Source organism: Muscardinus avellanarius (genome assembly GCF_963383645.1).
Source record: "Muscardinus avellanarius genome assembly, chromosome: 9".
NCBI lineage: Eukaryota > Metazoa > Chordata > Mammalia > Rodentia > Gliridae > Muscardinus > Muscardinus avellanarius.
In genome coordinates this window covers 93,827,439-93,853,400 of record NC_137795.1, presented here as the reverse complement: position 1 = coordinate 93,853,400, position 25,962 = coordinate 93,827,439, and the positions used below count along the sequence as shown (strand labels likewise).

The 25,962-nt window shown below is 44.0% G+C and overlaps 1 protein-coding gene across 1 annotated transcript in view; it reads right to left on the bottom strand.

Moving 5' to 3' along the window:
* The window catches only part of LRGUK (leucine rich repeats and guanylate kinase domain containing), a gene marked incomplete at both ends in the record, with an annotated part of 115,026 nt that overhangs the window by 37,512 nt on the left and 51,552 nt on the right, over positions 1-25,962 (bottom strand). Inside the window, 7 exons of the mRNA XM_080701233.1 lie at positions 1,797-1,891; positions 3,497-3,615; positions 3,816-5,853; positions 11,849-11,944; positions 13,452-13,653; positions 16,134-16,247; positions 20,777-20,873. Of these exons, the coding sequence (XP_080557359.1) occupies positions 1,797-1,891; positions 3,497-3,615; positions 3,816-5,853; positions 11,849-11,944; positions 13,452-13,653; positions 16,134-16,247; positions 20,777-20,873 (2,761 nt within the window). The remainder of the gene's footprint in view (positions 1-1,796; positions 1,892-3,496; positions 3,616-3,815; positions 5,854-11,848; positions 11,945-13,451; positions 13,654-16,133; positions 16,248-20,776; positions 20,874-25,962) is intronic.

Genomic DNA, 25,962 nt, shown 5'->3' with positions numbered 1-25,962 from the left:
AAAAAATTGAAACGATCCATAATCTAACAACTCAGACTTAACAAATGGTGCCATCGTAGCTACACCTTCGTAACCTGCTTCTTTTTAATATGTAATGGATAGTTTCCTTGAGGTAAATACTCTGCAACACAATTATAAATGACAGCATAGAATTCTAGCATATGGCTATATTCCTAACATTTAAAAATACCGAGAGATGGCTAGATAATTTCTAGATTTTGTTAAAAAAAATTGATAGAAACATCCATGCGTATAAGAGATTTTCCCCCCTGATAATTTCTGGAATTGATTTGACAGATATTGGAAAACTGTCCCCAGAAAAGCTATGCCAATTTACTTTTCGCTGATGACACAGAAAGCTCACCAAAATAGGCATTAATCTGTTTTTTTAATCTTTGCCAACATAGTATTTTAAAAAGCCTATTCAGTTTTAACTTATAATGAGGTGAAATAGTTTTCAACATATTTATTGGACTTTTTAACTCTTCTATGAATTGTTGAACCATGCCTTCCCTCAATTATCTTTTGAGGTTCTGAAAATAATATATTTATCTCTTTAAATATTTGAAGAAGGCTCTTGTGCCTGGTGAAACTACTGTCTCTGTTCATTTGGATGCTGGCTGTCAGGCTTTGTTAAGCAGCTGAAGATGATATTACTAAGATAGTGACTTAAAGACTATTATGTTTCCCCCGCTAAAGATCACATTGCAGAAAAACATACCAAATGGGAGTGATATGAATTTTGCTTGTAAAGGTAGATGGAAAATGACAATTTTTCAATATTTATTGTCAGGGGCACAGACTTATAATCCCAATACTTGGGAGGCTGAGACAGGAGGATCCAGGTTCACAGCCAGCCTCAGCTACTTAGTGAGGCTCTCTGCAACTTAGTGAGATGCTGAGACGCTGGGGGCGTAGCTCAGAGGTATGATGCCCCTGAGTTCCATCCCCAGAACTGCAAAAAAAAAAAAAAATGTATATTCTACATTTAAAAATCAAAAATTTCCCTTACATCAAGACAATCAATAACATCAGTAAACAGCTCTCACTGAAGACAAGTTGACAATCTTTTCTAATCTTTATCTAGTTGTCTAGTTGCACTGAATCTGAGACAGTAAAAATAAAACACAAACTAAAAATATCCACCAAGTGCATTTCTCAAGCTCTTCACCTAGGGGAGGCTTTGGCGCCTCTCAAGTGCCCCACACACAGCTCACAGAAAAAACGCTTCCCTTTATTTCTTCCTGACTTTCACGATCTACCTTCTTTACGGCCCATTCAAATGCTTACTGTTTTTGACCATTCTTGATCTATTTCAGGCCCTCCATCTTGTCCTGATTACTGCCATGGCATGCCAGCCGTTCTTCCTGCCTCCTGTGTGACCCTCCTTAACTTCAGTCTCTGTATTACCTCCACAAAATGCCCCGAGATACAAATTGAGCCATTCTGGGGAGGCGGTCAGCTTTGTTACAAGATCAGTGACAAAAAGGCACGTCGGCGCTACATGGACCTACGGCTCTCCTGGCAGCTGGGCCCACAGAAGAGGCTGCTGCCTCTTCTCAGAAGACGTCACCCCCATCCGTCCACTGACTAGTACTGGAACCTTGGAGACACAGCTGAAGGGTGACCTTCTCTCGGAAGAGTTTCCTGGTCCACTTTTTCTATCTACCCTGAATGCAGTGTCCTTCCTTGATATTCATCGGAGAGCCTGAAAAAAGTAAATAAATGGATTTTCTTGTCTGTGGGATGCCAAATATAGCCTAGGATGCAGCGGGGCCTCCTGGTGCCCTAATTACACGGTGTTGAAGTGAACCCTCTTGTCTGCCTCCCTCGATACCAGAGCGCTCCTCGCAGGGTCCTCGGCTCACTGTCCCCAGAACCGTCAGAGAATCTGGCACATGGGAAACGCTCAATAAATGTTTATTGGATGAGCGACTTAATTTAATGAATGCACATTTTGATATGTTTTTTAAAATCACCCTGTCATTTTTATGTTGGACAAACAGGATAAATCAAGAGGATAATTACTAACATTACATAGTTATAAGAGGATTCTTGCATTCCAAGAGGATTCCCACATCCTGGGTTTTTTAAATATTATTTTTCTCTACTACACTTGAAAAAAAATAATTGCTCTCACACAGTTTTGTGGACACGTGTCTTCTGTGTTAAGACAGGGGGCACATTTATACAGACATTTGATCTTCAGTTACATTTTTTTGTTTTGTTTTGTTTTGGGTACTGGGGATGGAACCCAGGGGCATTCTGCCTCTGAGCTACACCCTCAGCCCTACTTTTTATTCTTTAATTTTTGAGACAGTCACCCTGAGCTGCAAAGTGCCTCACTAAGTAGTAGCTGAGGCTGTCCTTGAACTGCGACCCTCCCATCTCGGCCTCCCAAATGCTGGGATTTCAAACATGTGCCACCATGTCCCGCTCATCGGTTACATTTTTAAAATACAGAATGTAAAACACAGCTTAGTGGGTGGCCTGTACAGACAGTAAATACCAATGCATATCTTGTTAGTGTGTTGTGTGTGTGTGTGTGTGTGTGTGTGTGTGTGTGTGTGTTTTACTGGAATTGAACCCAGGGGCATTCTACCTCTGAGTTATACCTCAGCCCTATTTTATTTTTTATTTTGAAACAGGGTCTTTGTAAGTTGCTGAAACTGGCCTCGAATCTGTGATCTTCCTATCTCAGCCTCCCAAGTACTGGGATTATACAATGTGCACCACCGTGGAATCTTGAGTTTGCTGCCTTGATCAACATCATTCTCTTTTATGGAGAATCCAGTCCCCATACAAAAGAGTGGGCCCGATGGATTATACTGAGAGGCATCCCTGTTCACTGGTTTAAAAATGAAATGCCAGGTTGAAGTTAAGCCAATCAGTCTTTCCCTGGAATTTTTTGCTAATCTTAAAATAAGAAATGTTCAAATCAACGCCTTAATAGTAGTGAGAGCTGCCAGAGGTAAGACCAGATTAAGAGCTGTTGGTGGCCATGGTCCTTGTCAGGCACAGAAACTAATATATAGTCATCTCTCTGAGACCCTGCTGCACCCCGCTCTTCCTACTGCTTGGATGTATGAGATATTCTTCCGCCTTCTCATCGACTCCTATAAGCTGGCCCTGCTTGGCCTCCTGTCATTTACCAGCAATAAAATAGACAGGAACAGATAAACGAAAACCAGATTCACCTGCATTTTCTCCCCAGTAATTCTTTGAGCAGACTCAACCAGATGGTTTGGCATAATGAAGGCATGGGCTAATTTACATGAGCTATCTATTCAGAGAGAGGAGGAAGGTATCCATTTTGAAATATGTTTCAAACAAAAGCAAGTCCCGGGCAACAGATGCCAATGCAAATCTGAGGTGCTCGATGGATCGGGGTGTCACATGTGTGAAGATGTGTCCTCTTCCCTGCAGAAGGTCTCCTCCACACATTAGCTGCGGGTTGAGTCTCCAGAAACAGCAAGGTTCCCTTTTCCCACAACACCTTTCGCATTGGGTTCCCTCGATAGTGTGAGGGGCATGAGTGGATTTTCCTGAGAACAAGACTTATTGGCAGCCTGGCCTTGCTCCCGCAGGAGTTGGAGCTCCTGCTGGAACTGGTGTCTGGAGACAGAGGCCTTGTGCGCTGGCCTGTTCACTAGCAGCAAACGATCCCGCTGTTCCCCTCAGTGGCTGTTCTTTCTGTGGGCTTCCATGCCCAGTACTGCAAAAAATAAAAAAGGTACACAAAGGCAAAGACTGGCTGCTCACAGCGCCCCACCAAGGCGTTTCAAAGTCAAGATGTTGCCGGAGGGAGGGCCTACACCTTGATGCTCTGGCTGCCCCTGGCGCGCAGTCTCCCCACCCGGCTGGCCCGCTCCTCAGAGGACACCGGGTTCTGGGGAGCCACAGGGCCGCTGTCCTGTGGTGCCCCTCCATTCTTTCGGGCTCGTTTCTCTTTGGTGTGCTGCTTGGAAGCAAGTAGGCTGTCCCTTGGGACAGACCTTTCTCTGACCTGGCCGGTGGCTCTGTGGGCCTGTGTGTCTCTGACAGGCCTCCAGGCCGGGGCCACGCGCCCCTGCTCCGGGGGTTCCAACGCCATCTCTCTCTTCTGAGGCCTCCCCTTTTTCTGAGCTTGCTCCCTTCCCCCGGGGTCCTGTCCTGCCTCTGCAGGGCCCTTCTCCCTCCGGAGGGGCCTCTGGGACAGGAGTCTGCCCTCTGGAGCTGGCTGGTCACCGAGGGCAGTCTGCTTTTCCAGAGCTGATGCTTCAGCAATCTCTCTTTTCAAAGATGGCCACTTTTTGGCTACACCTACGTTCTGAAGATCATTTTGGGGGAGGTTGTTCTGAGCCTTTTTTCTGGAATGAGGTACTCTCTCCCTTTTCTTTTCTTGTGACTGGGGATCTTTGGGTGTTGGTTCAGTGTGGGGTAGCTCAGAAATCCCCTGGGGGCTCAGAGGGGGGCTAGGGTCAGGGCCACGGGGCACCTGGGCGGGAGCTGGCTCACTCTGGGCTTCTGTCTGCCGGCTTCCCGGGGGTGCCTTCCTTGGAGGCGCTGGTGCTTTAGCTGTGTCTCTTTGGAGGGGGAGTTTTTTTTTCCTAGCTGCCTTCTGCTGCGTGGGCTCCTGGCTCTGGGGCGAGGCCTGTGCACTGGAGATCTTCTTGCTGGAGGGATGACCTTCAGTGGGCGCCTTCCTCTCCCTTGCTGGCCTGGAGGCAGGGCGAGCCCCTGCGCGCTGAGGTGGTTCCACGAAGGGCGTAGGGATGCGAGGGAGCCTCACTGTGGGATCCTGGGATGAACTGGGGGTGTGCTGAGGCGCTTGCTCCTGTACTGGGGGGCTGATAAGAGGCAGTTTCACGTCACCAACCTTCTCTTCATGGCCTTGCTGGGGACTGTGGGCTGTGTGGGGGCTCAGGTTTGGGGGTGGCTTGGAGTGGGGAGGGCTGATGGGAGGGAGCTTCCCGCTGTCCCCCTCCTGTGTGAGGAGAGGCCTGGGAGAGGGGGTGGCTGTTTGATCTGAGCTTGTCCCTAAGGCCTCTTCTCTGCTGGGTGAGAGGAGCTTGGGGGTGGGCCGCCTGCTCTGGAGGGGGGCCAGGGTCTGCGGCTGGGGCAGCCTGGTGGGAGCCAGCCTACTCCTAGGGAGCAAAGCTACCGGGTGCTCCCTGTCCTGGGTCTGTTTTGTGTTTGCGGACGAGTCTGGGGGAGGTGGCAATTCTGGGAAGGGAGTACCAACCCAGGCAACCTGGGCTTTGGGGGTTTCCCCCTTTGGAGGTGGTTGAGAGCCTCCTGGAAGATCATGCTGGGAACTGGCGGGTGGAGGTTTGGCTGACTCGGCCCCTTCATCCTGCATCTCCTGAGGACCGAGGGATGCTAGGCCAGGTCCCTGCTGTGTTTCAGGCAGGGGAGGGACACTGGGGGCTGCCTTGGCCTCCCCTGATTCTGCATCCTGGTCTGGCTGGGAGCTGTGGGGCGCCACAGGGTCAGGCTGCTGCAGGGTTGCAGATGACCCGGCCTCATCCTCGGTGACATCTGCCTTAGTGGTCACTATTTCCGGAGGAACGCCAGATTGTTGAGCATCCTCTCCCACTGGGTTTGGAGCTACGTCTTGGGCCAGCTGCAGAGGCTCTGCATCAAAGTGGCTGTGGGGTGAAAGCTCTTTTGGATGCATTTCTCCCTCCTGAATCAGCTCCTGGTTCTGGGATAGAGCTGGATGCTGGTCTTCTGGGACCTTTGCATGAATCTGCACTCCAGAAAGATGCTCTGTTATCCGGCCATCTGCTTGCAGTTTTGCCAAGCGCCTGGGAGAGGGAACCAGGTGTGCTGGTACCCCAGAGACAGTCTTCTTGCTAGAGGAAGCTCCTGCTTTAATATAAGAAGAAGTTAGCTAAAAAATAAAAATGGTCCTCATTATCTAGGAATTAATAACAAAAAAACTGATTTCTCTTTTGTGATACAGAGAGGCCCTTAAAAAGAATAAGATCACATAGAGGACCACTTAACCTTCTCTCCTCCTGGGGGATACTAAGTGCTTATGATTATTTTATTTAATAGAGCTCAGGACAGTTTTAGTCGACTGAAAACATGAACTCTAACAAATAAACATAAGGAAGCTTCTCAGAGCCATGCTTGGGCCTGTGGGTGGTGAGGAAATTCTCTCCCTGTATGAGATTTTAAATTGTCACCACCTTAGAGATCAGTGCTGTTTCTGGGTGTAGAAGCCAGAGGATGAACATTAAGCCAGATGAGACCCCCCCTCGTTTGTTTCCTTGTTTAATGGTGGTCCCCTTATGTAAGCTGTGAGCTCTGTGAAGTCATGTCTGTCTACTGATATCCAGCAAGGGACATGGAGCTCAGCAGAAACTCAGTGGTTGAGGAAGAGAAGAAGGAATTAAGAAAGGCCCCACAGAGTCTACGGCTCTGCCCCTGAAGATCTAGCTCTGAGCTGCACCCCTATCCCCACGCTCAGCCCCAGATCCCTTTTTCGGCCAAGTCTTCAACAAAGGCTCTCAGAGGACACTGGCGATGTCAGAGTTGCAGAAAAGGAGCTCCCTCCAGTCAGCACGGGAGCAAGTTCCCCGAGTGGCTCCGGTCTCATAGACAGCTTACCCCAGCAGTCACTTGCTTATGACAGGCGCCTGCTATATTCTGATTGCTTAAATACCATCTTAATCCAGTCCTAAAGAAGTGGCATGCCATCTGGAACAGGCTTGGAGGAACCAGTCTCAGCTCACTTTGGGAGAGACTCAATACCCAGAGATTCCAGACTGAATACAATCTCTAGGATGATCCCAGAGCAATTGATCTGATCCCCAGCAGCAACCCACACTCCTGGCCAGGCTCCTCCCTCCCTCAAGCAGGAGGGGCTTGCGGGGCTCTGTCTGGGTTCACACTGAGCCTCCTAGCCTGGACCTCCTGTGCATCCAGACTAACCAGATGTCTCCCAAGGGAGAAAGGACAGATGGCAACAAGGAAAAGCTTCCCTCTTGGTAGGGTTTCTGGGAGTACACCCAGTCCATCATTTTTATCACAGGTAAAAACTAACCTATTACTTTAGGCAAGAAACAAGGTTAAATTAAAATACAAAACAGTGAAACTATCTAAAATAGGCAAATTCGCAGAGAATAGAAAGTAGATTAGAGGTTGCCAGAAGTTAGGAGGAGTTATTGTTTAATGGGTAAACTTTCTGTCTTGGGGAATAAAAATTTTTAGAACTAGGTAGTGCTGATGGCCACACTATACTGGGAAGGCCAATGATGCCATTGAATTGTACACTTGAGGCAAATTTTATATATACATGTACACACACATATATATATACAAACATGCACAATACACGTACATGTCTATCTATCTACACAGTTAAAAAGGTAGAATATAAGAACAGTGAAACCGAAATTGAAGGCTTTTTCTCTCCTTTATCCCTCCTGGTTTCCTAGAATCAGATATAAAGGGTTTTTTCTTCTACTTTTATGATTTAACGATTCACATAATTTGGCAAATGATATTATGTCCTTTATTAAAGATAAGGGCACCACTTTATGGACTAGTCGATTGCTCCGTTTCCCTCTGCTTGACTCATTGTTATCATTTTTCTCTACCATTAACCAGAATTCTGAATAATGATTTGCAAATGTAATTTTATTTCCTGATCTTTAGAGCAACCACCTGGGTGACAGTTGGCTCAGCTTTCTCAAAGCTTTGCGGAATCCCTGAGTGTCTAGACACAAGTAAATCGCTGTGAGCACGATGAGAATTTCCTTATTTTATGGGAATTACAGTGTTCACTCAGCTCTTTTAGGTCCTCATGTTTAGAAACATATTACTTGCATTATTATAGAAAAACAAGATAATTCCATACTTAAATCAGTACACATTTTATACTGATGGTACCATTAAAGCTCTCAAGACTTTATCAACACTTTGTCCTGCACACTACAACTTGATGCAGCATTGAGTGAAGATTCAACTCATCTGCTCACTGTGGCGGCTCATGCTCCTGGTCTGGACTGATGAATGCTGCGCTCAGAACTGATAGACTCTGGGCTTAGTTTTATCTCTTCGTTTCACTCTCATTGTTAAGAGTAGAAGTTATAATCCCATTCTCAGTTACAAATTAGTAACATACAATCACTAAAGATAAAGCTGTGTATTATGACTTCAAATATTTGGGATTTATCCCCAGTTTGCGTTGACATAGGATTACCTCATTTAGAAAGATGATTCTGTTGGCCGTAAGATTAGTTTGTATTGAAGCCTATAAACACACAGATGGTCTAATCCAAATGGGAAAAACCTCAGCTCTGGAAGGCTAGACTCTAATAATGTCCCATAATATTACAGCCAGTTTTTTAAAGGAAAAGATGATTTTCAAAATCATCTCTCAAATCAAAGTAATGATTACTGGTTAGATTTAGAATAAAAATGTAAGGCTTCTTATTTCTGTTCTGGTTTTCTAATTGCTCAGTTCAGTCTTTTGCAGAATCCTAAAGGGTTTTTATTTCAATTTCTTCTTCTTGACAGCTTACTTATTTTTTAAAAACAAGTCCACTATACTAAAATTATTGGTTTTTATTTCTAAGTATCTCATTTATTGAAGTAATGTAAATATTTATGTAAATATGCCTAAGTCATAGAATTTAAAATCAGAGGATGTAGCAGAGACAAAGAGGTAAGACACCAGCCAAGCCCATGATGGTGCCGAGGCCTGCTTCTCTGACAGTCTTGGCTTTTTAAAAAAAAATTATGATTTGGACCTTATTCTCTTGCCCTGAACCTGTAAATGTCTGGCCTGTGTTCGTGGGCACAGACTTCACAGTCCAGAAACTCAGAGAGGCCACTGGTCCAACTTCTTCGGCCAACAGAAACATCATTAAAGCTCATTAATAAGTTCCGTGTTTGTGAGAATTTTTAAAACGCTCACTTGAGTAATGTCTGGCCTCCACAATGTCACTTTGTGGGCAAGTTTATCCTTAAAACTTAAGTCAACTGAAAAACGTGACTCCTTCCACATATTAACTGTATAAATAAGATAAAGTGTTTGGCTGAAGAAAGCAAGCTCTTTTTCCATAATGCTAAGCCTGCCAGAAAAGCAAAGGGCTGCTGAGGCTTGTGATCTGATATATTAATTGCAACCTCTCTCGTTTACTTTTTCAAGCTGGAATTCTATTAGTCAATAATTGGATGGCTCAATTTCGGTTATTAAGTGTATCTGAGAGTGATAACATTTTTATAAATTCTATAATTCATACCTTTCATTAAATCAGGCAGGCCTAACCTAATTAGTCCAAATAAATAAAGTTTTATTATACCCTTTAAAATGGGAGTCTATTTTCCTATGCACACATTATCTGGTCTATTAATTTGCCAAATGACAATGCACCCGACGTCCACGCTCTTGATCATCGTAGAATACGGAAAGATACCGAATGCAGAGATGGAGTCCCGCTGGTCACTGAGGCTAAGTCTTGCCCACACGCTTCCCTTCAGAGGCGTCAATAAGAAATGCACACTTCTTAGCTACTCAGGACTGCTCAGCCTCAGGGGACTAACCTGTGTTTATTCAAAACCACGAGAGGCTGGCATAAAAGCCAGCACACCAATTTATTAATTTACAGTGGGAGATGGGGCCAGCTTAGGGATCAGGGAAGGGTGTTCTAACGTAAGGCGCTGCCCTCGCAGGGGCAGGTCCACCCCGGGGGACCAAATTAAAGGTTGCTTAGATAGCAAAGAACTGGAGCAAAGAGATCCAGATTCCCCCAAGAGAAAGTTCTATGGAACTACACATGCCTCATTAGGTGAGCTACACCCTTCTACTCCATAGTCATGAACTTGTAAAGAGCTGACACTAGACGGAGAGAATCAACGCATAGCTACGCTGATGTGCTCCTAGTTCAATGCATAGATCCGCCACATTGGCACAATACTGGCACATTAATGCCTCTCCCTGTATAGATGGTACACAGCCCCTCATTCTTCCACCATTGCCTATCTTCAGACAGGTCAAACTTTCTTCTGGTACTTTCCAGGCAAGCAGGTCATGCCCTGATCACTTCACTTAACCTGAGTCATATACCAAAGGAAATCGTCGGCCATATTCTATTGAGTTTCACGTTGACCTCATTCCAAAACACCAGGGACATCTGGCCTGGCAAAAGCACCCAAAATGGCACAGCTGGTGTGAGCTCTGGCAAGGCCACAACCTGGCCTCCTTCAGCCTGCCAGAATGTAATCAGGCAAACAAAATCATATTTGGGCAGAGTTGCAAAGGCTATGCCACCAGGCTACAACAGCATCCGCAGAGCAGCCGGAGTCTTGGGTTAACATGCGGCAAACTGTGATGTATGAGTGGAGTTCAGTCCACCAAGGGGACCTTGCTAAAAGGATGTTTATCACAGCAAAGTCCACAGAAAACTTAGCCTTTTGGCCATTCGGTACAGTTCAGTGGCATTAAGTACATTTACATTATTAGCCTCGGGGACCAGTGGGACTCCATCTCTGTGTTCAGTATCTTTCCTTATTCTCTGATGATCAGGAGCGTGGATGTCGGGTGAGACCATCATCATCTGTCTCCAGAACTCTTCTCATTTTCCCAAGCTGTACCCTGTACCCGTGATATTAACACTCCATTCTCTTCTTCCCCCAGCCCCTGGCATCCTTCTTTCTATCTCTAAGAAGTTGACTACTCTACACACTTCATGTAAGTGGAATCAGAGAGTATTTGCCTTTTGCTAACTGGCTTATTTCACTTAGGACAATCTCCTCAAGGCTCATCCATGCTGTGGTGTCAGCATTTCCTTCCTTTTTAAGGTTGAATAACATTTCACTGTATGTCTATATTACATTCTGTTTATCCATTCATATGTCAATGAATGGGCTGTTTCAATGAATGAACTTGGGCTGTTTCCATTTGGGGGCTAATGTAAAATAATCCTACGGACATGGGGGTGAAACTATCTCAAGACCCTGCTTTCGATTCTTTTGGGTAAACACCTAGAAGTGGAACTGCTAGATGATATGGTAGTTCTTGTCCGAAATTTTTGAGGTACTATCGCATTGCTTTCCATAGCAGTGGTGCCATTTAAATACTTATCGACAGCGCACATCCTTGCCAACACTTGCTATTGTCTATTTTGAGTGTGTTCTGTTTTTCTGTAGTAGCCATCCTAAGGGGCAGGAGGTAAATTTGAGAAGACCTTTTAAATACACCTCAAAATACTTATGGACCCAAATTCTAACTTAGAGCCTCAGGATCCCTAGAGTCTAAGAAGACACATCCTTAGGAATCTTACACCATTTGCTGCTCAGGACCCATGAGACCAGCACCATGAAGCCCATCTGGCAGGACAGTAAACTGCAGCTCAGGAGTGCGAAGACCCCTGCTCGCGGGAGCACCGGGCCCGGGCCCAGGGTTGTCTGCCTGGTGCTCTCTTTCCTGTGTTCCGCAGTGTAACATTTTGAGGACTGGAGCGATTTGAAGAAAAGGGGAAAGAAAAGTCTTGGGCTGAAGCGCTTGAACTAGACATGAACCTGACAAGCAGAACAACACCACAGCCCCATGAGGGAGAAATTTCTGGACGGCTGAGTTCTGAATCTGGCGGCCGAGCCCTGCCTATTCACTGCCCATTCAGCATGTCCCTGAAGGGCAGTCCCCTGAGTCCCATTATGGTCTTAGAGACAGGCCGAGTTGCAGCCCCTCGAGGGCTGGCTCATGCAGCTTGCTGGGGGGAACAATCACCCAGGAGAAGTGTAGGCATTAAAGAGTTAGAGCCAGCTTTAACCGGGCTGATGAGTCAGCCCAGAGATCTGCTTTCTTTTCCATGAGAAAACAAATTCTGGCACCCAGGAGATAGGCTAGTACCTGCAGTTGGAGCCAAACTCTTAGCAGGTTCCTCAGTCAATCCCAGATACTCTCTGATGAGCTGGCTCAGCTTTTGGTAGGCAGCATCCATGTCATCTACAGTGAACAAGAGGTGTGCTTTAAGGCAACAGGAGCATGTCAAAACACAGCTGACAGGCAACTGATGTGGTCTCTACACTGAGTGCATGAATACCGTGGTAGTCAGAATTCTAAGATGACCCTAAGTAACACTTCATCCTTGTATAATCTCCTCCCTTTAAACGTGGGCAGAACCTATAGAGACAGTGGGATATCATCCTCGGGTTATGTTATGTTACATGGCAAAAGAGCTTTCTGTAAATGTGGGGAAGGTTATTAATGAATCTGAACCGATCATCCGAGATCATCCAAATGGGTCTACCAAATCGCAGGAGTCCCACCAGAGGGGAGACTTTTCTCCAGCTGGCGTCAGAAGAGAAAGTCAGGGACTGCAAGCACACGGTGAACTAGACGTGCTGCTGCTGGCTAGGAGACGGTGGGTTCCATGTGGATAAGACCCGGAGGCCACTCGTGGGGACTGAGGACAACCCTTGGCAGACAGCCGACAAGGAAACAGGGACCCTGGTCCTACAACCACAAGAAAGTGCCTATGTCGACAGGAATGGACTTGGAGCAGACTTCTCCCCAGGGCTTGTGGATGCGCCCTAAAACCGCCCCTCCTTCCCCTTCCCCACTTCTTCATCTCAGCCTCACCACCCCCTGGCAGAGCATGCAGTTATACCACAGAGACTCCTCATCAACTGTGAGCTGGCAGATGGGCACTGTTTTAAGCTGCTAAGTGGGATCATTTCTATTCAGGACTAGAAAATACGAATATGAAACACATTATCATTTCAGAGATCAAAAACCATTAAGTTGAACCATTAAAAGTTGTGTTCTCATAGGTCAGAATAGTTGAACAACAGCAATTTTATATAGTTCAACTTAATGTCCCCTGTCCTATTTGGTAGGGGACTGGATGCAGTCCCCTAACAAATAAGTGACCACTTTTAAGATAGTATTTGAAAATGTTTTATACAGATATTTTTAGGATTATGATATTTATAGTATTGGCTTTTCACCTATAGGTAGATGATGATGACGATGACGATGATGATTTTGGTGGTACTGGGGATTGAATCTAAAGGCATTTTACTTCTGAGCTATTTCGTGTACTTATTTTTGAAACAGGGTCTCACTAAGTTGTGGATGGCCTCACTAAGTTGCTGAGGCTGGCCTCAAACCTGGAATCCTACTGTCTCAGCATCCCAACTGCACGCCACCACGCCCGGTTCTACAGGTAGATTATGGTAACTCTTGTGTTTTATTTGCTTTCCTAAACACTTAAATGCGTATTTCAAATTATGTATTATCTAGATTTTTTTCTCACAATGTTTCTTAAGGAATAATAAAGATAATACTCTTGATTAAAACAGTAGAAGATTAGGAAAAAAATTTGTGGACCTGTGTAATTTATTGTCACAACAAAAATATCTTTTCTCTTAAGAATTTAGTTGTCATGAAACAACGTTTCAATCCAGTGACCTAACACTTCAAAAGTAAAATGCTGCTGAGAGTTACTGACCTGCATTGATTACTGCGTCAAAATATCCTGGAAATTTCTGGTTAATTTTAATATAAAGGTCGACTCTGGAGACGGCACATTCAATTTCTGCGCGACTGAATAATCCTTTTCTCCTCAAATGTCCCTCATATTTTTCCTTGTTCATGGGCACCACCAAGATATATCGAGGTTCAAAATAGGAATATTTCAAACTTCTTACACCCTTGAGGTTTAAAGGAGAGATAATGAGTTAGAAACAGAGACATGATGTAGAAATCATTTTTGGAGACATCTGACAACATCGCGCGTGATAAGTAGCATTATATTGAGGCGTTTATTTTATCTGTAGAATTAGCCACTATTTTCCTACAACCATTTCGAGGTTGGATTACTTTTCTCTCTTCATCAAATATTAAATTGTCATTAGAAATAGTAGATAGAATTCATTCCACCTGGTTTTCCCCTAATGAATCATTCTAATGAATATGACTGTTAAAAAAGAAAATTGCTGGATATAAAATAGGTACATTCATGGCAGTGCTGCCACTTTATTACTGAAAAGTAATTTCACTTTTGGTATTTCAAAAGGCATCTGTAGAGTACCAGGAGATAGAGAGAAAAGGCTCCCCCACTGTCTCTCTGCCATCGCCTTGGGACGCTTTCTGTTACGCTTTCTGTTTCTAAACCAGCCACCAGGGTGTGCTGGTTCTGGTGACATCTCAGTCTCTACGCACAGCTGAGAAGGCCAGGCTCACAGTAACCTGCTGACCAGGAGATCGCAGCCTGAATCAGAGGAAGCCGCTAGTCCGTGGACCCAGAGAGCGTGGTTGTGAATGCAGCTCCCCAGCTCCTACAGACTCTGCACAAACCTCCACGCTCTCTGGGGATCAGTGTCCTCGTGGGCAAAATGAAAGACTGCTTCCAAATGGAAGCTAGAGTCCCTCCACCTCATTTATATCATCATGAGTTGAACTCAAGTTCAAAATCTTTGTTTCAAAAATTCAGTAAAAAAAGAAATACACACTCCTTTAAACCAATTTCTGAAAGTATCAACTATAAAGGGCAGTTTAGAAAAATACTTCAGCTAGGGAGAATCAGGGGAATAAAACATGGTTTAAAGACTCAACCTCCTGGAATGAGTAGAAGCAAGCTCTCTAGGAGAAAAAGAGTAAATCCGATCCCTTCCTCAGATGACTGCTGAAGTGGAAAAAGGTAGACACAGAAAGATGGAGTATTTCTGCACTTGAAAATGTATTTGTTTGAGTTTCTGCCTGAGTTCTACAAAAAGTTCTTTTAAAAATAATTACCACATCCGGGAGTGGTGGCACACGCTTGTAATCCCTGCACTTGGGAGGCGGAGACAGGAGGATCGTGCAGGTTCGAAGCCAGCTGCGCTGGCTTAAGAGACCCTGTTTCCAAATAAAAATATAAAAAAAAGTCTGGGAGTGTAGCCCGGAGGTAGAAGGGTTACCAGGAACCCCAGTACCACCAAAAAAAAAAAAAAAAAAAAAAAAATCATAGAAACAAAGAAGACTCTTTTAAAGATACAGGGCAAACCAACTGAAGAAAGCTAAGAATGGAAAGACTGCAGAAAGTTAAAGAGATGGAGGAAATGGGACTCGTTTATGAAAGCTTAGGAACACTTCAACCAGTGCAAGGAGCCAAAAAGGAATTAAGAGTCTTCTGTTCTGTGAAGTTACAGACGAAAATGCAGGAAAGATTCAGAGCCCAGAGTAAAAGAATACCTCTATAAATTTGGCCTACTTTGAATCATTCTTACATATGTATTTCCTACTGCAAAAGTATTATACTCTAAGTGAAAGTAACTTGAAAAAACAAACAACTGCCTTTGAAGGTTACAAGTATTTTAATAAAGTTCTATATTTTTTAAACTCTGGGTCTTAATTTTGGAAAAAAATTCCTAGATAGTCTAATTTCATTCATCATCATTATTATTTATTATTATTATTATTATTACTATTATTATTATTATTATTATTATTTGGTGGTACTAGGGGTGGAACCCAGAGGCTTTCTACCTCCAGGCTATACTCCCAGACCTTTTCTATATTTTATTTGGAAACAGGGTCTCACTAAGTTGCTGAGAGCGTCACTAAGTAGCTGAGGCTGGCTTCGAACCCGTGCGATCCTCCTGTCTCAGCCTCCCAAGCGCGGGGATTACAAGCGTGCGCCACCAGGCCCAGCTTAGATAGTCTAATTTCAGAAGATAGTTGGGAGAATGTGGGCAAAATCTGAAATCTGCAAGTCTAAATTGCCAAAAGTATAGAAACTTTGCACCCAGTAAGCAACGGGGGTCCAATGACAGTAAGTAGAACCCACCCACATGTCTCTCTCTAAGAGCAAAGGCCCAGGTGATTGTTTATGGCTGTTCTTGTGTTGAGCAAACAGGAAACCAGGACCACACCCTACAGTAACTGGCCTTCATGTAACAGCTCATATCACCTCGTATACGCGGAGAGCATGGTGTATGGATAAAGCAAAAGAAAAATCTTGAGTGGCAGTTTTACTCACATCCCATAAGCAATTTTTGTAGATGTAATACCTCACATTTTTCAAACATTTCTCTTGTGCCTGGTAGTGTGCTGTCAGCATTCTGTACATTGTAGAACCAATCTCAAATGATACACACACACACACACACACACACACACACACACGCCTGATTGACTGAAAAACACTTACTTCTATTTCCATATGAATGCAGCTTGCTAAGCCATCTCTTGCAATACCTTCTACTGTGTCCCTGTTTAATCCATATTTGTGATTACCATAATTAAATGTGAGGATGAATTTCCCCTGGAATTTAGGAAGTACAAAGATTTTCATGTAACAGTGGCCACAATCCAATTTAATATAAGTAAAATCATTTGATAGGTCATTTTAATATAATTCCATGCAACTTGCAAATGTTGGCAACTGTGTAAGATGACAAAATGACAGTGGCATTATGAAACTTATATGAAATTGTTATAGAGAAATTTATTGAGTCTCAGTTAAACAAAAAAAAAATTAGGTTTTTTGAAATAGCCTGTTTGTAAAATGTTAGAGGAGGGCTGAGGACTGAAGCTTACAGTAGAACGGGCCATTTTGCCTGCCTGCCCATTTCCTGCCAAACCCACACCATAAACCTTCACTACTGAGAGAGCAAAACTAATAGCCTGCCCTTTGCTGCTGTCATTTCACGTAACAGCTCATGCAGAGGAGTCCAGAAAAGGCTCCTCTTCCTGAAAGTCTTGCATTCCAAGATAAGCCATGAGGTATGGATAATTCGGGTCATTCACGAATTACGGGGGCATCCTAAAACCTTTGAAAAGTTGACCCATCCTGTTTCCCCTCATGAAAAATAGCTTCTTTTTGAAATCGCCCTAAACGTCGCTCAACAGAATTGTTGCCTGCCCTACAGCCATTTGAACTGTAAATACTGCCCCCTCTGCATTCCAGAAGCTCCGACCTTCCAACAGCTGTATTCCCTTTCAAAAGTTGCAAGGAAAAATCCATCTCCTAGAACTGACTGTGACTTTTTCTTTGACAATATTAATTAAACTACTAGGTCTGACTGAAGTTGGGAGGCTGATGACACCGAAGGAATAAAAATGTGGACAACCTTGGCAATTATGACTTCTCATACACGTGATTTTAAAATAGATAACAGATGCTGGGCGTGGTGGTGCACACTTGTAATCCCAGCACTTGGGAAGCTGAGACAGGAGGATCGCACAGGTTCAAAGCCAGCCTCAGTTAATTAGTGAGGCTCTCAGCAACTTAGTGAGACCCTGTTTCCAAATAAAGTATAAAATAGTTCTTGGGGTATAGCCCGGAGGTAGAAAGCCTCTGGGTCCCATCCCCAGCACCAAGGGAGGGGAAAAAATAACGGAGAGCACACTTCCCAGATTGGATGGAATCTCATCAAATGGTGCCAACATCATCAAAGTCCATCACTAAACCAAACATGAGAAGGGGGAGGGGAGGGGAAGGGAACTGGGAAAGGAATAATTGAGTGATGTGTGCATGTATGCTTCTACCATCTTGCACCGCATTGAGATATATGCACCAAAAAAATAATAATAATAACAAACATTAACAGAAGTCTCCTGCTATTCGTTGGCCCCGATGTGCTGAAGAGGTATGCAGATGGGAACAGGGGAGAAGGGTTGGGAGAAAGATATGGAGTGCCTCTTGGGCCTGGGTGGGTCTCTGGGGTGTGTGTCTGCTGCAGGTGATAAGAAAAATTAATCCCCATAATTGAAATAATTATATGTTATATATTCTAAAAGTTAAAAACCTAATAATTTAAATATCCTTAAAATTTTTACTCCTTCAATGTCATACTCTCTTTGTTCTTTGGCAAAAAAAAAATACTGTGACTCCTTTCTTTTCTTTCTTCTTTTCTTCCTTCTTTTTTTTTTTTTGTGGCACAGGGGATTGAACCAATGGGCTTTCTACCTTTAAGCTACACTCCCAGCCTTATTTTACTATTTTATTTTTTATTTTAGGAACAGGGTCTCACTAAATTACTGTGTTCTGCTGGCCTTGAACCTGTAATCCTCCTGTCTAAGTCTCCCAAGTTCTGGGATTATAAACATGCACCACCACACTTGGCTAACTTCTTTTTCAGATAGATCAATCTATTCAGCTTTTCTTTCACATACATAATTTATTTTGTTTACTACGTGTGATGGTTAATTTTTTTGTGTCAACTGGATATCTGGGGGTAGGATTAACATTCAGGCTGTTTGGACTGAGGAAGCAGACAGCTCTCCACAATGCGGCTAGGCCTCCTCAATTAGCTGAAGGTCTGCACAGAGCCAAAGGTCAGCCTCTGACCTCACCTGGAGCATCAGCTCTCCAGACCTGCAGCTGCCCGCCCTGTAGATTTGGTCTTGCCAGTCTCTAGGACCACAGGAGCGAGTCCTCATACTAAACCTCTTTCTACAGCTTGTGCACATCCCATGGGTTCTGATTCTCTGAAGAACCTGCCTGATGCTGTCACTTACCCTGTTTTCAAAATGCATGCACATTCGAAGTGCTTTGCAGACATGTGCTTGTTTATTTGTGTGTAAGAGGACCATTCTCTAAAGATCCCCAAAACATTTTCTGAAATGAGGTATCGTTGGGAGAGCTCCTGCCCTGCAGCTATGTATAAAAGAGATCCCCTTGCACTGACTGGTCAAGAACTGAGCTGTGGTCCCCCCCCCCATTATGGTGTGGTGGGTGCTCCTTTCACTTCTTTCTGCATGTAGATTTCATAATGAAGAGTAAGTGTCATGCTTCAAAGGCCTCCAGCTCGCTCTGTAGTTTCATGTTCACCAGAGCAGGATGGTTCTGTGGGCAACTCTGTATGCACCTGTGAGAAGGGTTTACCTATCTATGGCTATGGAAGGAATGGCTGTGTGTGTGTGTGTGTGTGTGTGTGTGTGTGTGTGTGTGTGAGGAGGAATGCGTATGTAGGAGGATGTTCAGGTCCATGTGATAGACCTGTCATAGCAGATGTGGCTGTCTGTATTGGGTTTGTGGGGTGGGGTATGCCAGGGTAGAGTCTGTTGAAGGGGCCAGGCTGTCTGAGAGGGTATTATGTGGAGCAGGGTCCATGTATAGAAGGGTGAGTGTGTGGACATGATTTGGGAAGATGACAGTATGTCATGAATTTACAATCTCCAAGTTTTTTTCTTTTGTCTATTTGTTTATGTGGTACTGGGAATGGAACCCAGGGGCATTCTACCTCTGCCCTCGGAGGCATATGCTACTCCCTCAGGTCTATTTTATTTTTTTATTGGAAACAGGGTCTCAATAAGTTGCAGAGGGCCTCACTAAGTTGGTGAGGCTGGCCTTGAACCTGTGATCCCCCTGTCTCAGCCTCCCAAGTACTAAGAATACAAGTGTGTGCCACCACGCCCAACTTCAATCTCTTAAATTCATCTCCATTAAATGGTTTCACACTCAGATTAAAGAAAAGAAATCAGAGGTGAAATTCAAGTTGAAGAAAATTACATTATATCGAAGTAATATTTGCTAGAAAAAAATCAGTAAAAGGAGTATTTTTCAAACACATGGGATTTTTTTCTAGAGGCAATAAAACTCTAAGGCTAAATACAGTACAGAAGTATGGCGATTTCTTAGACTGAGGTTTGAAGCCGACTTTGATTATAGACCTGATAAAGTCTAGAACATCAGGAGAGTATGTGAGTCCTGAGAACAGATGAACTGAAGGGAGAGAAAAATGCCTCACACTCTAATAGGAGAGATTAACATTAATTTTGGAAACCAGTTTTCTTTCAACCTAAAGTCTTAAGAGAGTACTTCTTAGTAATATTAAGACAATTCCTCAAATTCTCTATTAAGGTTTTTAGAAATATAAAATTCCAGAGTCCCTTTAATAAGTCAAACGAAACTGTCAAAATATAGCTCTGGGAGAAATCATCATAATGTCCATGATGCTTTTAATTTTTTTGATGGTACTGTGGTTCCTGGAAGCCCTTCTACCTCCGGGCTACACTCCCAGACCTATTTATATACTTTTATTTGGAAACAGGGTCTCTTAAGCCAGCGCGGCTGGCTTCGAACCTGCGCGATCCTCCTGTCTCCGCCTCCCAAGCGCGGGGATTACAAGCGTGTGCCACCACGCCCGGCGATGATGCTCTTTTGACAATAGGGAAATCTGTAGAGTCTGCTTAACTGTCCCATGATTGTGTACATTGGCAGTCCAAGCCAGGTCCCTTAGTTAGGGGAGAAGACAGAAAAAAAGAGAGGAGGGGAAGGGAAGAGGTAGCTGTAACTGTCGCTCACTGGCCGCTGACCTTTCAAAGGCAAAAGCAGACTGGCCCCTCATCCTGTTCTGCAGTAGGTTTCAGAAGAGAAAACAGTGGTGTATGGTTATCAGTGTTAGAAAGAATGATAACATACAGAAAAATAAGGCCCACGTTGAAGAAAAATAAGAGGTTTACAGATTCATTCGTAGCGAATAAAGCTCGAGACACTCTCCGGGATGGATCTATTCTGTGCTGCAGTCACGGACATAAGCATATACTTCCACAGATAAAACACACTAGAGTCATGAGGATTCCCTTTGCATGTAAAGGCCAAGAAAAAACAAATAAAAAATTTTAAGACAACTAATTCGGAGACAAGGGTGTTGTGCACTCCCGCCAATGACTAGATTACTGGGGTTTTGGTAAAAACGAAAACAAGCAAACAAAAAATTCACATCGTGAGGGTTTACAACAAGCACGGAACTGAATTTGGCCCTTCTTTTAAATCACTATTTCCTAATGATTCTGACAGAGACTATGTATTGCTGGCACAATAAAAATAAAGGAGAACATGCTTACCATGTTTAGCATTTCATCAAAAACTTCCTGAGAGATAAAGTGATAGTCAACTCGGTCCCCTTCTCCAAAGTAAGGTGGTCTTGTGGTGTGACAGGCCCTGCGATCACAAAATAGATAATCTGGTCTGTTTCCATTCACTTGAAATTCAAAATGGAAGAGATTTCAGGATAAAAAAATGCTTTAAAAAATGCAACGGATCCACAAATCGTAAATCATAAAGCAATGTAATTGTGAAAATGCCGTGGTTTTGAAATGCTAGGCTCCATTCAATCACTATAAGGATTACACAAATATTAGATTATCAATATGAAATTTTTACTCACTGGTATTTATCACTTTCTGAATCAGCCCCTCTGCCGTGGTACAATAGTATTTGAAGGGACATAACAATATTTCTTCCTTGCTCTGATGTATGCCCGCCCTCCCTCCCTCCCCCTCCCCCTGGCCGGTGTGCTTGTTTCCAAGATTCACTGCGTCGCCCTCTGATGCCCCTCCTGACCTCCCGGGGCAGCAGTGTGCGCCTCTTGTCCCCCTGCAGCCTCAGCCTGTGCTGACGCCTTCCACTGTGTGCATTCGGCCCCCAGTCCCTTCCCCGCTTGGGCACAGAAACCTCATCTATTCTGTGCTGCAGGCCCGGATCAATATTGTGTGTGTACCTCCTATGGGAATCCACGAGTCCAATGCTGAATGGGATTCTCAACTCAACCACAGAGGCCTTTTGTTTTTGTGGGTACATCTCAATCATATAGAGTGATGGGTTTCCTTGCATCATATTTGCACACACATAAAAAGATAATTGGATCAATTTCCCTCTCCTCTCCAGCGCACCCCAGTCTCCTCCTCCTTCTCTTCTTCTACTCTAAGGGTCTCCCCAGGGCGAACACCTGTATGGCGCTTGCTCATAGGGAGACCACGAGAGTTATGCCCCTGGATTCCTGGTGGGTGTGTTGGGAACAGAGGAGCCATCCTTCCGGCTCCCTGTTCTGAGCATCCTCAGAGAGGCCTTTTCTATCCACTGTCTGGAATAACACCTCTATCCATCACATGCCCTGATCACTCTCTGTACCTGAACTGCCTTCTTTCATATAGTTATCTGATTTTCCCTGCCTTCTCCAGCAAAACCTAGCAATCACAAGAGGAGGAGTTTGTCTTGTTCACCACTGCCTTCCCGACTGGCACACAGCAGGCGTATACTAATCATTTGTAAGCTAAATGAGAGATGAAACATGTGAAAAGGGTAACAGCTGCTAAGAGCTTCACTGTACAGATAACTATAAAAGTGACTTGCTCAAGGCCACACCGCAGGCTGGTATCGGTGCCGGAACTATTAGTCCCAACTCCCCAGGACTCTTGGTTTATATCATCCTACCTTCCCAACGCTGCGATCTGGGAATGCAAACTGATTTTCAGATCACCCCATAAGGGTGAGAATAGCTAGATGCTTGGCATGTTATTTCCTTTACTCCTCACAGAAACTATGAGGCAGATACTATTTCTGACTTGTATTTTCCACATGATGAGACTGAGGCACAGGGTTGCCTAAGTGACTAAGCAGCAATGGCTGGGCCTCCAAAGTCAGCTCTTGGTAATGTCACACTAGTGACTGCAATCATTAAAAACTAGAGTTGTGATCGCTAAAACATAAAGTTGAGATCTTGAAAGCCTCTCCATTGCAAAGTCAAAGACAAATATTTATAATGCATGCAACTGTTCCCCATGTACTATAATGAAGAATTAACAACATTAGAACATTTTGAAGGTCTTAGCATTACACGTATAGTGTGTACTCAGGAGAGAGTGTATATTCCTAGAGAAGACTGTCAAAACATTGACATTTATTTTGTTGTTTGAAGGCACTGGCATTTCTCCCCACGCCTTGGCAGAGACCCGAGACCCTCTTTCTATGGGTGTCCCTGACAGTCAGGGAAGACAAATCTGCGACCTGGTGTCCGGGGCTATGAACCCTTAGCACAGTTCTTACATGCTACGCTGGGTTTACATTTACCAACAAAGAAATTGAGTGGCAGGGACTTTTTCTCCCAGAATTTCTAAAAGGAAGACAAAACAAAGGAGCAATCTGAAGCATCTAGGTAGGTAAATAAGACGACGGCTCCCCTGCCGTGGAGACTGCTGCCAACAAGACCCGCGGCTGCTGTGGAACTTTCTATTAAGAAAGACCCGAGATGACTTGTATTTTTTTTTTTTTTGTAGCTGTCATCCAGTCTTCACACACAGAAACATCCTCTGTGTAGTATGTTGCCCAAATGGGAACGTCTTAAAAAGGAAACACTATGTAGTGAAGGCAATGTTTTACCCAACTTACTTAGAGAAATGGATGGTGATTTTCTTTAGACAAAGAAATGGGCTTGGGCCATTGCTTTCAATATCCTTCTGCTTTGCCTAAATATTTCCATGGGTTTGTTATTTAGTAATACATTTACACGATGAATTATGGTAAGTAGTTAAACTGTGGTTTGCAATGGGAGCCATACTTCTTGTTTCACTTAACGGGACAAGAGGACTGAGGTAGAAATTAATCCCGGACTGATTCTCTGGTGGCGGTACAAGCCTACGGGTGCGCTTAGATGCTCTAAGGTCTAAGTTCAGCCTCGCTTCTGTCATCGAGGCTGCTCGCAAACCAACCCCATGAAATGGAGACGATCAGGAAGGAAAGGAATCTGGACGGCCAGGCCAAATACTGGAGAATGAAAGTATCAAGGGAAATGTAATAGGAAGAACAGATGTCTAAGAAAAGCGAGCAGGTGGATGAGGAAGGAGACGTTTTTTCAGTGTGATTCGGAAGCATGCCGATTTAGAATTCAATTCTGGACCAGATTGCCTCAGGAAATAATGAACTTCTTGCTACTACCAGTGCTGAGGCAGAGGCTTGGCTGCGAGCACATCTGAATCCAAGCACGCGGTAGCATACCACATTGTCAGCGAGCAAGCTCTTACAACGGGTAGCCACAAAAGCCCAGGTGCTCATGTAAAGCCTACTGCACTGGGGAGGTAAATTAAATTGGCCTTAACCCCAAATACATGTCAATAAACTCATAGATAGACACATTTTAAAGAATTATGAACACAAAGGATTCCAGCACATACTGCCTCTGAATATCAGATCCCACAAAGCCCCTGCTCTGTCCACACCCCAGCAACTGCATACCACCTTCAGACCCCTGACCATTATCACCTGACACTGTTCTAACTAACTTCCTTCCCGGAGCCCTCTCCCAGACTGCCCGTAGGGTATGCTTTCTGAAACTTAACTGGGATCGTTCTATTCCCCTGCTTAGAAGCCCTTTGTGATCAGACCTTCGTCTATCTTTCCAGCTTTGTCTTCCACCATCTTGCTTCATTGTTCAAGCCTAACTGCACTACAGTGTGCCATTTCTGGTTAATGAACGCTGCCTGCTGTTCCTCCGCCAGGGGTACCGTCCCCGCGGCCCCGTTCTGCACATCTTTTTACTTCTCTCGGAAGCCTCTTTTCTGCCCTCATAACAGCGCCCGTCAAACCATCTTGATAGATAGCGTTTCCTGCTTCAACCACATAGGACACGGATTGCAAGCTGCCAGGAGGACAGGACCTCTGTCTCTTCATTTCAGTTTTATCACCAGCACGTTGGCACATGGATGATGCTCAGTAAACACTGTCTGAAGGAGTAAACAGCTCTACGAGTCTGTCACATGTCGATGAATGGACACATTGGATATGGCTGTCTTTAGGTTGCTGTGCCTCATATCATCTCATGGAGCTAAACAGCCGTGGTCTTTTACTTTATTATAATGGCGCAAATAAAATATACTTAGTAGTCAACATCATGAGAAAAATATGATGGTTATGAAAACAGAGATTTATATAAAACAGGGAGGTAAGGAAGAAAGGACTATTTGGAGCACTAGGCTTGAAATCTGGACGGTAAACAGGCTGCTGCTGTTTATTTTTTTTGTGGTGCCTTCATTATCTAACACTCTTCCAAGAAATCCCTGATTTGTGTGGTAAATAGACAGACTTTGAAGTAAATGCATATCTCCGGGCTACTCATAACTAATACAAGAAAGAGCTTTCAACCTATTTCTAAAAACAAGAACAAATAGAAAAATCAAAACCTAAGACTACATAGAATCTCTTTAGCCACACCACTCTTTGTTATGTGACTGAATTATGATATTTATTTATATATCTGGATATGCAACTTAGAATCTGAAAATTTCACTGGGCGCCTTGATCTTGAGCGCAAGCGATTTACAAAGGAAGTAAAAATACAGGAGGAGCATGGACTAAAGAGGACACGAGAGAAGATCCAGGCAAACGGCAGGGAAAGTATCCTCGCGAATGCTCTTATGTTTCACGGTAAGACAATTCATGCCCTCTTTCGCTTAATTAAATATCAATAAAACTTATGTTGGGTAAAGAATAAAAGAAAAGAAAATCTAAACAAGAGTGATGGCTTGCCCCTGAAGATAGGCTTTGGCTTTATCTTTACTTTAATTAGAAAGTTGCTGCATAGAATGGGAGAACTACTGTACTTTCTCAATGGGTGAAATTACTAGCTATATAATGTCCTATTTTATCCCACAACATGGTCTTTGATCCAGGCCTTGATGGAATTCTTAGAATAATTTGCCACTAAAAAAGCCCTGATCTCGGCCTCCAGGGGAGGCTAAGCTGCTGGCAGACACTTCTGAGCTGGAAGGAGGTGGCTGAGTGAGGATGTCGTTGGCAGGGACCTGCGGGAGTCTTTCCACTCCCCACTAATTCCCTCCAGGGTGGTAAAAATCCTTGCAATGGCAGCACTAATGATACAGGACATGAAGATCACTTTGGGATTCTGGTTTGCCAGCTCAGGCCTCCACCCAGATTTTACATCGCACCTGTTAGATATCTGAGGTCTGAGTTACTATCTTACAAATCTCATGGAGGAGCATCTCTCCATTCCTGTTCTTACTGTATCCTCAGGAACTAGCTCATGGGAAGAACTCAGTATATACTTGTTGAATGAATGAATTCAGCCAGTTCTCCTGCAGGGGAATTATCTCTGCTTCTTAACCAGATTTTCCATTAACTGTTGCATATATTACCATTAATGTAACCACCCATTCGCTCATTCAGTCAGTTAATGGGTCATTTAATAGACAGTGCCCGGCTATATGATGGGCAGAGAATTCAGCGGTGAACACGCCTG